General features: G+C 41.7%; 1 protein-coding gene across 2 annotated transcripts in view; it reads right to left on the bottom strand.

The window, feature by feature from the left end:
- Window positions 1–1,006: 1,006 nt before the first annotated feature.
- Window positions 1,007–12,157, bottom strand: part of GK5 (glycerol kinase 5) — a 252,107-nt gene continuing 240,956 nt past the window's right edge. Inside the window, exon 16 of one of the 2 annotated variants that reach the window (XM_069213924.1) lies at window positions 1,007–6,811. In XM_069213924.1, coding sequence (XP_069070025.1) covers window positions 6,660–6,811 — 152 coding nt within the window. In that variant the 3' untranslated portion in view covers window positions 1,007–6,659. The remainder of the gene's footprint in view (window positions 6,812–12,157) is intronic. The other variant, XM_069213925.1, reaches the window with a different exon arrangement.

Raw genomic sequence — 12,157 nt, 5'->3', positions numbered from 1 at the left:
GGGCATCTAATGACATCAGCGCGCACCGAGCGCTAAAGTCATTAGAGGTCACCCCAACTGTGCTGGAAGCCATTTGCATCCAGCGCGGCAGAGAAAAACATGGTAAGTTTCTCTCCTGGGGGGTTTATTTTTTTTAAAAGAGGCATTGGGGAAAAGGAAAGGCTTTTCCTTTCCCTCAGTGTCTCTTTTGAGCATTCCTGCTGCACGATCACAGAGCAGGAATGCCCACTAGACACAATGGATTTTTAAAATATTATTTCACATAAGAGGAGCGGCCCCTTAGGCAAGGGTTGCTCCTCAGGGGGCAAAAAAGGCTGATCAGCCCTCAAGGGGGGCAGAAATGGCCAAAAGTATTGTGCCCTCATGGGGGAGCGACCCTTGCCCAAGGAGCCACCCCCCAAGCAAAAAATACACACACAATAATCCCTGGTGCCTAGTGGTTTCTGCCCCCCTTTCGGGCAGATGGGCCTAATAAAAATAGGCCGATCTGCCCCCACAGCCAAACTGCCAAAATGAATGCCCCCCAAAGGGGAGTGATCCTTGCCCAAGGGGCCGCCCCCCCAAGCAAAAAACATGTGCCCACACAATAAACCCTGGTGCCAAGTGGTTTTTGCCCCTTTGGGGGCAGATCAGCTTAATAAAAAATAAAAATAAGCTGTTCTGCCCCCAAAGGGGGCAGAAATGGCCAACGGTTATGTGCCCCCTTTGGAGAGCGACCCTTGTCCAAGGGGCCACCCCCCCAAACAAAACAAAAAAACCCTGGTGTCTAAGTGGCTTCTGCTCCTCTTGGGGGCAGATGGGCCTACAAGAAATACGCCTATCTGCCACAATGGCCATCAATATTATACCCCCTGAGGAGTAACCCTTGCCTACGGGGCTGCTCCCACTATGTGAAATAATTTTAAACAAAATCCCTGGTGTCTAGTGGGCATTCTTGCTCCACAATCGCTGTGCACTCCAAAACTGTTAAATGAATGGAAAAAGGCATAAATACAAAGGAACCACATCGATTTCTCAAGTATTTTATTCATTAACTTCTAATAAATTCCACATAATGAGTCTTAAATCATGGTTACATTTGTCAAATTTCATTTTTACGACTGATTTGATAAAATCTAACTACCTTATACAATATACATTACTGTGAAACAACGTCATCAGAAACATCATCCCATTAGTATTTTTCACAAAAAATATGGAGTCTCTACATGTGATCATTGTGACAATTTTGGCAATCATCCATACATCCCTTAGGCACAGGTCAACAAAGGTCAAAGAAGAAATAAAATAGCATAAATTACTTTTTTTTCATTGTTCAATGTTACGGACTTGCCATATTGGCTGTAAACAAAATAGTTAGTATAGAATACGTACCACCAGGTGATTAAAACTACTTAAATCTTTTCAATGACAACTTCTACTGTGTTCTGACAGGTGCAACTCTGTTCTAGACATTGTATCAAATTATTTCTCTGTAATATCCTAGAATTCAGGTATTAGTTCTAAGGCAGTCTTTCTCACTGGACCACGTTTTTCAAGTAGCCAGTTATTATTATTTTTCCAGGATATCCCATTGAATATATTAAAGTAAAAGGCCTTTTTTACTAGTCCTTCCATAATAAAGTTTTACAAAACATGTACCTGTATATACACTACCAAAATATTGTTAAGGTAAACAGCTGCAAGGTTAAGAATTGTAATTGTATACTTTCCTTTGAGTGCTTACATTGGTTATATGTTCGCAGTCAATATACAGTTGCATCAATATATGCTGACCTTGAGATTTTGACATACATCTGTCATTGACTAATAACATTCTCCATGCTATAGTAATGGGGGCACAAAAAGACAAATTACATCTGCTGAAGATCAAACATCAACAGAGAAATTGAGCTAACTATGGCACCACATTATTACACAGAATCTTTGACTTTCAGATGGCTGGGCTTTAACTATGCACTGATTAGGCAGAAGGTAATTTCCAAAACACAAATCAACACTTTCTTGTTAAGTACAATCAATTGTAGTGTTGGACTTTGGTATACAACTATGGGTTTACTGTACTTGAATTCTATACAGCAGGACTGTTAATATACCCTGTAAACTAGGCTTCACTCAAGAGTCCTCCTAAATCCTCAATAAATATAAACCTAAGTAGTCTAGTGCAGAAATGTAAGTGAAATAACCACCTGTTATACATTCAGTCCTCTTTTCAAAAGTTTTCATACAGATTTCAGACACCATTAGAATAATGAAGCTTCTAGTTTTTGGATTCAATATGAATAAAACCCATTAGAGATGGATCAATTGATCACAGAATCATTTTTGCAAGTCAGGTTTAAAAAGAGATACTTTGTTAACCGAAATAATGAAAAACGATGAGGTAGTTGTTAACATGCTTGGTAATTTGTGATTCACAAATAAAAATGTGGTTTTCCAGTTTTAGGAGTGACCAAGTGAAGAATAAGGCAGTTATTTGAGGAAAATTGTAAATTGAACTCAGCAAAGTGAGTTGTTCGGAACTGGGCCAGTAAACTGGGATCAGCCCCCATCAGAGAAGACAAATGTCTAAAACATACCACAATTTACAAGAGTAGGACAGAAATTATGTGGGTTCTAAAGTATTAATTTGGGTAGAAACAGTAAAAGACTGGATAGGCAGAATGGTTCTTTAAGTGCATGAAACATATGCCCTTTGCCGCATTCAAAAATGTTGGTTCATATTTTGAAAAACCCAGACACATTTTTGCATCTCATTTTTGTATTATACATGTCCAGCAATACAAAATACAAACACACACGCGTAAAACACATACAGGATGAAAAGAAAAGATGAGAAAAGAAATGGACGATTCCAACTTACTTAACATCAAATTGTAAAGGACTCCGCATTGATATGTTACCTGTTACCTGACAGATTAGCATCACTAATATCACTAAAACAATTTGTTTTGTTATGTTTTAACTGATTTTGTAATTTATGCCTATCTGCAGGTCTGTCAATTTGCATCGTCATGTTTCAGTAATTGTTTTTGGTATACTTGTTCTTGTATTTGTGTGTATTGTTTTGAGGTTCAAATCATAGAAATTGCTGAAGATGAGAGTCCCGGCTTCCAATAATGACTTTGTGGGGTTCCCCACATTACAGTAATGATTCAGTGGGGGTCCAGAGAAGTCAAAAGATCAGGAAACACTGTTTTACACAGATTAGTCCTGTTCCCAGAGCACTTTCCAAAATTTAGCCAAATGACCTATGATGAAATTGTTAAAACAAAATTTACCGATATATAATGACAACAAAGCCCTGACCCCAAAATAAAAAATGCTGTGGATATTTCCAAACTAGGCAGACCATCATGCCTGAAAAACACATGGCTCTCTTGTACTCCACTGAATGATGGATAAAATGTATTTAGCAATACAGAGATCATATAACATCTACGTATTACCCTACAGGATAGTTGCTTTAAATACTTACCTACGAATTTTCCAGGGCTTGACTTAGCCCAGAGTACAATTTATTCTGGTGGTACTTTCATATTTTGGATTAAATGATCTCTAAATGTTCCACCATTCAGACACGAAGCTTATGATCACAAATCTTTCCTCAAGATGGATCCAGACTGGCAAACATACAGGTGCTACAGGCATCCTTTTACAAGCATTGGCAAAGCCAATACGTCTCACAAGTTAAACCTGGCTTTGCCAATACTAGATTTGTTTTCTAGATGGCAACAAGGCATGATCACCAGCAATCATCAGAATAATTTTCTCATACTCTTAACAAAATCCATTCAAAGAATGGCACTGCATATCTGTGTGGTACTCAGATCTCGGGATGGGAAGTAGGTATGTGGGTACTGGGTTTTAAATAAGAGAAGAGGGTGAGGGCAGCAGGGAGACACGGGAGGGAAAACAGACCCTCATCTGCACTGCAGTGCAAGGTTGGACCTTAGCAGTAAAAGGATACATGCCAACCATTCAAAACACAGTCAAAGTGGAATGCTCCTTGTGCAGGACAAACACAAGAATAGTGTGAAAAATGATCACATCAGTAGCAAGGAAGTTAGACAGACATGAAAGCCATCCAGTAATGAGGAAGTGGTTCTTAGAGACCAAACAGCTAAGATTGCTTGCGGGAAAAAACTAATATTAAAGGGGCTGCTTTAAGATAAAAAACATAAATAAGCTGATGAAATAAACATAGAAAATGTAAACGTATTTTGGCAGTGTTTTCTCGCGGAAGTAAAAAAACATCACAGTAGCATTAGTTCTTAGTTAAGCATATGAGATTTGATGGTAAAAACCGGGTACTATCACATTCATAAATCTTTTGTTGCTTTATGTACAGTAGTGTGTGTGTTAGGGTTGCCAAATATGCATTTATTCGATTTTTAGGCCACCTTTCTGTCTTATGACTTGCTAAAATTTGGTAGTCTTCCTGTATCTATTCCGTTTAATGTTTTTGTTCTCATTTCATTGATGAGCAAATTCTTTGCAGATCTATGTTAAACTGTTTATCCTTGGGGAGACGTTTACAGACCCAGCCATAAACCGCTCAAATGTATAATGCTCGGACAGGAAAAATGTTTAATGGTCTGAAGACAAACGAGATGTGGTTGGAGATGCTCTGACACTATGCAGAATCTGATCTGGGCCACTAAATACACTAGCGAATGTGCAGAATTAATCCATTTTCATGTGCTTTCCAGTTACAGCTTTCTTAAAAGTCTCTTTTCTTAAACGCTCTTCAGACCATTGAATGTCAGTGTTCAGGTAACTGTGAGCTGTATCGTAGATATCAGCAGAGTCAGACTTTCAGGTCTGACAGACAGGAACATTGCATCATCTTGGAGGATTCCATGGAAAGGAGGGAGATATGTTTGCAATTCAGAAAACGGATTAAATTCACATCTGCCGTGCACGTTTTTAATGCACTTCCACGCCCAAGTTATCATTAGCATGTTTTTCTTAGTTATTTCTTTAATAGACCTGCATGTTGTGCCATGACGAGTCCTCCTAAGATGGTCCCTCTTTTTCAAGAAGCAGTGGGAGATTGTAGGAGAGGGTGTCAAGACTTTTCCCCTGCACCCTGTGTACTTTCCAAGGTACCTTGGGTGTTATCTATTAAAATACTCCTAAAGGTATTTCTTAATCGCACCTTTTATTGAACGTATTACAGATAACTGGTTTCTTCCATTCTACAAGTTGGCTTGGCCAACACTATTCACACAAACTGTCCCCAGCCTATAATACGGGGACCTTCTTGTATGTGTAAAAGAATGCAGTTCAATCTGAGTATCCATTATATCACATCTGATCTCTCTAATAAGAACCAAAACACATGGGGCAATATGGATTTATATTGACTGGTATGGTGCTTACTGGGATCAATACCAGATCATTTCATTCAAGTCATCCAAACTATACAAACTAAACTATATATACCCTATCTAATCCCTACCTTCTTTTCCCTGGACTAAATTGAAAACCTTCTTTGTGGGATTTCTGCAAGAATGGTAAGTACGCTCATCTTTTCAGATCTGGTATGTAGAATCTCACAGTAAGAGCCTAGACATTTACGCAACTTAATGGTCAACATTCATGATGGTTGCTACGCAATTGCATTCCAGCTTGATTATTTATACTCTAGACCAGAACAGGATGCAGCTATTGGAAACTCTTGGAGCAGGTAGAAGGTAAAGGTACACAGTTCTTGATTCACGCTTTTGCCTGAATTTTAACATATATTAAGATGACCCACACCACATCTGAATAGGCTGCCCTCTGCTCACAAACATTAAATTGTGTAGATTTTCCATTGTTTTTGTTAAACACGATTAAAAAAATGATTTCTTTCCTGTCCAAAAAGTAATTAGAAGTCTGAATTAAAGTGAGCAGGATTTGCTCACATTCAGCCGGTTAAGTAAATGGTTTGCAATCAGTTTTCTGCAAGCTGCTCTCCCTGAGGCTGAGAAGGAGGGAATTAATTTGTTTAAAAGTGTATAACTAAAGAGAACATTATTTAAGTGCCATAAATAACATCTGTCTTTAGAGCTGCCTGGGTGATGTTTGCCACCAGTAAAACAGCAACATTTGCAAAGAATTACATTATTAATTAACAAGTAGAAACTGATTGCGGTATTTTCTGAAAGTGCTTCATAAAAAAATACATATGAAAAGACACTGAAACATTTGGCTCACAGTGTGAAATTACAAGTTCAAAATTACAATGCTCTAATGGCAAGTACATCGGGACTAGCTAAAGGTGTCACACAGAACAATGGAGTCACTTAGCAGCACTGGCAATTAATTTCAACTTCCGTTCCACCGCATAAACAATTTTATATAATTACAGCAGAAAAAATTATTAAAAAATGATGAACCCTCTTCATTTTTTGTTCCTAGTACTTCATTTCTAAAGAACCTACCTGAAAAGTTAAAAAGCAAATCAACTATGTAAAGCCTATGCATAAAAGTTAAGTGCCAAAGTAGCTAAACGTTGCGAAAAACGTCCAGGAAGTGGCCCCTCCCCGACCTAAACTCCTCGGATATATTTTTATTACAAAGTTGGGAGGTATTAGAATGAAGGAATTAAGGCCACATTTTGGCATTATTTAGAAAACAAACATTGTGAGGAGAAATGGTGTATTTTCCTGTCACCGTTGGGTGCTGTACCAGTTCATACAGCGTTGAACAGCTTTTGTCCAATTATCCATCGAAGGCTCATAAAATGTCCTCTTCTTTTGTGGCTTAAAAAGAACATCAGTATGCCTCAGCTTCCTTAGTTCTTCTTTGCTGCTCCAGAATCCTGAAGGGAAGTTACCAGAGTGTGTTGTTAATACCACATACTGTGACCTAACATAAAACAAGGCAGCACAACATGTCACACACATGCTACTTCACCTTTCAATAAAAGCAAAACCTGCTACAGAGTTTAGCACATTTTCAGACGCTTTGGTCAGGCCGAGGGAACTTTGTATCCCTTTGCTGGGTTTAATGTAGGTGACATTTGTATACAATATTGTGTTTTTCTGGTGTAATAGCATTACCTGTAGGAGGCTTGCTGGCTATAGGTTTCTCTCTTTGGATTTAAGATTTTATACTGATTTGAGTGTGCTGAAATTGGGAGTATACATCATGCTGCATTATCTACACAGGTGCACTGATAATGTACCATTTGGTGACAAAAACAGTGAGTGATCTAGTTCTGCATATAAAGAGCTATGCAGTCCCACTGTTGTATGAATGAGATCCGACTGATCAGCCAGTCAGAGTCGTCTTGGATTCTTGAGGCGGACTTGGCTGTCAATGAAAGGAGAGCGGGTCAGCGGACATCCCTTCTCGAGGAGAAATCTTTCCTTCGCGGTCTTGTATGGTTCGACTCCATTGGACCATCACCATACATAACATCAAATGTCCTTGATAAAAGCGGTCTTAATATTACCGAATCTGTGTGAGAAGTCGATGCCCGCTCATTTAAAGAGTTGGTAGGCTCCAGGAACCCCAAAAGCAGGGTTACCTTAAGAGGGATGTTTGACAAGCTAACAGAATGAAGCTGACTCTTGTAAGGAAGAAAAATGACGGTGGGTGTCAAAGAACCAGTGCTTAATTTGTGCTTGTTGATTCCGGTGCTGAGCACCGGCACTTATTTGTGAGGGCCGGGGCTTATTCTTATGCCTCAAGCATTTGCTGCGAGCAAAAGACACATATGGGAAAGACGGAAGAAGGAAAAACTAAAAAGCGTCATATAGGGAGACAGTAGAAAGTTGCAGGATGAGCTGAATGGGCAGGGGTGGCCGTAAATGGATTGAAGAGGCCCGAGATGGCTTCAGGATTACGCTGCCTCTGTATTCAGTGCTTGCAGATTTAATTACAGCAGCCTCGTGTTTAAGAGAAGCGCTTTGAGCACCGGCACCTCCTAATTTACAAATTAAGCACTGCAAAGAACCAATCTGTGTCCCCACTTTCCCACAGCAGGATAATGACATAGGTTAATGAGGAGTGTAAGAGGGGTAAAACAGAGGTCAGGCAACCAGATAAAATATGAGGGGGGGGGGGAATCTGTCAACAAAGGTAAACCCTATCACGCTGTCCATTTAGATGACATCCACTATAGGGTCCCTCCACCTGTCCTCAGCTTGAGAGATTTTGTCTAGTTCCTACACTAAAACCAGGTTTAAACCCAATCTCGTTGCTACAGTGAACACTGCATGATTCTGGGCACGTCAAATAATCTCAATGCTTCTTCTTTCCAGTGCACGTATCACGCAGAAGGTGGAGCTACAAACACCGAGCACCTGGAGCAGGGCCGGCTTTAGTGTTGGTGGCACCCTGTGCGACAGTCTTTTTTGGTGTCCTCCCCCTACCCCATGACCACCTCCTCGGATCCCCTCACTACTACCCGGCAAATGTGCCCCTTATCTCTCCACAGTCCCCCCTTACACATACATTTCATTTGTTTTAAAGCGCTGGTATAGACTGGCTTTACTAATACACTCAGCTATCCACATAAAATATAATTATGTTCTTTGCAGCAGGCATATTAACCCTTTAACCTACTTTACGGCGAGCCAAAGCTGCTGCTAGACAAAACTCTCATCTCTCTCCCTAGCAGGAACATTAATCACAAGAGGTAGCTTTTTAGCAGGTGCTTTTAAATCACACATTTAATAAGGTATTGATCCGGACATCTTGTTTGGGGTCAAGGGCAACAAGTTTTTATGTTTACTTTGTCCTTGGGACAAGTAGGCCCAACCCTCTGCAGCGCAAACCCTTTGGCTGCCTGTTTACAGAGAGTGGAACTCTCTGCAGTTGAGGTAATGTGTTTCCAAAAGATAATGCTGTTCGAACTTGTATTTATGGTTCTTTATTTGAAAGCCTTCATTATTAGGGTGAGTGCTGGAAATAAATGTTTTAAGGTCACAATTCACTACTGACGTTGGTTCCAGTACAAAAAAAAAAAAACGTGTATACACATGTTTGAAAAGTTTAGGCAGTGAGGCTAAGTATAAAGCTCCCAGAATGCTCTCTGATTAGATGCAAATGAAGTGTCATTTAGTAAAATGTGTTGATGCATGCTAGTATTTCCCAAAAATATTTCTAATGGAAAATCAGTGTAAACATTTTCAACACGATTATGGGAAGCATGAAAATAAACAAACACTGACAAAGCCAACTGATCTGACATATTTTTATAAGTCTTTTAGTTTCATAAATGCGTGTCTTGTTTTGACATGGCTCTTGTAACTCTTTATTGTTGTGGGAGCTACCAGGCCCTCAACACTGTAACAAACACTGGCAAAAAAAAAAACCAAAAAGTTTTTGAACTCTAAAAGCACACGTTGCGACCAGTGGCATAACAAAGGCCCCGCAGCCGCCCTCCAGGGGGCCCCTTCAGCACAGCACCTGGCCTGAGTGAGTCTGGAGAGGGGGCTCCTCCATGTTCTTTGCAAAGGGGCACCCTCCATTTTCGTTACGTCACTGATTGCCACTGTAGTTCCTGACACTGAACAAAACTACTTTGTGTGCCAATATGCTCCTTGTGGAAGAGCAGAATGCGATCACTCACAGTAAAGCCAGCCGAAAGAGAGAGAAATAGAAGTTTAATAAAAACTAAATGTCTTTGTTAACACCAGACCTAATTAGGGACCAAGACCCACATGTAGGTAGCTTTTTGCATGTCGCAAACAGCGACTTTCGCTGTTTACGACGTGCAAAAAGCACATTGCGATGCACAAACCCATTTTTGCAATTCGGTAACCTGGTTACCGAATCGCAAAACGGGGTTGCGACTCGCAATTATGAAGGGGTGTTCCCTTCCTAATTGCGACTCGCAGTGCAATGTAGGATTGTTTTGTGACCACAAACGCGGGCGCAAACGAATCGCAGTTTGCACCCATTTCAAATGGGTGCTAACACTTTCGCTAAAGGGAAGGGGTCCCCATGGACCACTCCCTGCTCTGAAAATATGAAACGAAAACGTTTCATTTTTCGTTTTTGTAATGCATCTCGTTTTCCTTTAAGGAAAACGGACTGCATTACAAAAAAAAAAAACTGCTTTATTGAAAAGCAGTCACAGACATGGTGGTCTGCGGTCTCCAGCAGGCCACCATCCCTGTGAGGGCCGCCATTTGCAAGGGGGTCGCAAATTGCGACCCACCTCATGATTATTCATGAGGTGGGCATTTGCGAAGCCCTTGCGAATCACAGATGGTGTCAGGGACACCATCCTACATTCGGATTTGCGACTCGCAAATTGCAAGTCGCTATGACTCGCAATTTGCGGGTCGCAAATCTGAACCTACCGACATGTGGCCCCAAATTCTTAAAGAAAGTCACAAAAGTGCACCCATGGTATATGTCGTACCCCTATAAAATATTTGTGAACTGTATTTTAGCATGGGTAAATACAATGTGTAGATTTGCTCATGTGAAAATCTATTGAGCATTTGCAAGTTCATTTTCCCTCCAGCCACTTTCTTCCCAACCCTGGAAGAAGTTCTAATTCTGCCATTGTCAGGAGTAAATGTCCAACCTTTCTTATTATGGGAAAATATTAGAGAGAAGCTGGTGAAAATCTTTAAAACATGCAGGTTAGTAGGTTTGCAGACTCAAAGGCATTCCAGCCCTGGAACTATTGCTTACTGCTTCCTCCAGCCCCAGTATCCAGATCTACAGAAAGGTGGCAAAATAAGGAAATTGCTTCAGTAGGGATTGAAACTGCAAGTATTCAAGCCCTACTAAGGTAGTAGCCCTGGCATAATCAGAGAGGCTATTATCAGAGTTCTTACATAATGAGATTGCCTCCATAATTTGTCGCCACACTACATGGCACCAAAGGGACAAGTAGATCATTTTACAGGACAAGTAGATTTGAGAAGCAACCTGTCCCCTGGACAAGTAGATATTTTAATAAATTCCACACCCCTGGGGGCCGCACCGCTCGCAGCACCCTAAAGCCGGCCCTGACCTGGAGTTGAGATGTTCAGAAGCTGCCTCCTGCCAAGTGCCGCAAGCCGGCAACTGATACCAATTACCACCTACCAAAGCCAAAACTCGAGCAAGGCGACCAGTTGATAGCAGGCAGCGGGAGGCCGAGCTGGAGGTCGAAGGTGGTGATTGGGGAGAAGCTGGCCTGTGCACTGAATCAGACGTGTTCCTGCTGCGCAAGGGAATACGCAGCAGCCCAACGAGACGTGATTTACCTCATCTCGTCTCTGGGCTCAGAGGACAGGGCAGCAAGGTACAGAAAAGCCATAAAGGCCACAAAGACCCAAGGAGCCAACAGGAGACAAGGACACGGCCAAGGTCCACACGGCCAAGTAGGCCTCAGGGTAAGACCAGGAGTGGGGGTGCAGCAGTGGTGGGCACTGCGAGGAGGTGCAGTGGATTAGGTTCCACTGCCTTGGTAGAGCCCCGGGCTCGCCAAAGCGGCCCAGCTAGGATCAGGTGAGGCTTGTGATGTGGGTGAGCTCCGTTCCACCCCAGCAGCACAGCCCCACCGCCCGTGGAAGGTGCAAGGCTGTGTCCAAGCATGCCATCATACACATCAGCTAACATGTTAGTTGCACCCCGAGCGCTGAGGGATACTGTGGCTATCTGGGACCACCTGGGGGAATCATCATAAGGAGATATCGCACTACACTAACTGCAGTGCACTAACTACACTGCACAATGGTGAGTAAATATCACCACATCGTACACCCCTTCCCCAGAACTCTCTTTGTAACTCACTGGATACTACCACACAGGAGGGGAGGCCTTAGGCATTGAGGAGGGGACTCACCATTTGAACTCCGATTTGACCAAGTGGGGAAGTACAACAACTTTGGTCCTGGGCAACAAAACCAAATCAACAAACCAAATCAACCAACCAAACATCTAAGGATAAGAGAATATAGCCCCTGAGCGCACCCTGAGATTAAGGAAGACAAGGGGCTGTGCCCTTCTCATCACAAGCCTCAGAAAAAAAGAAACAAGTGAGGCAAAAAAGCCTAAAAGAAAAGCTTTGCCTCAGCAAAAAACAATGCTGTGTAAGACAGTCCATTTACATCTACTATTTCCCCCCTGCAGGTTCATTGCTTCTCCCATCAATATGCCAGGCACTCAAGGTGAAAAGGCTATCTGTCAAAGAGGTACGTCCATGGTCAAAACA

Source organism: Pleurodeles waltl, chromosome 11 (genome assembly GCF_031143425.1).
Source record: "Pleurodeles waltl isolate 20211129_DDA chromosome 11, aPleWal1.hap1.20221129, whole genome shotgun sequence".
Lineage (NCBI taxonomy): Eukaryota > Metazoa > Chordata > Amphibia > Caudata > Salamandridae > Pleurodeles > Pleurodeles waltl.
The sequence above is the reverse complement of the archived record's forward strand: the minus strand, read 5'-3'. Positions and strand labels throughout refer to the sequence as shown.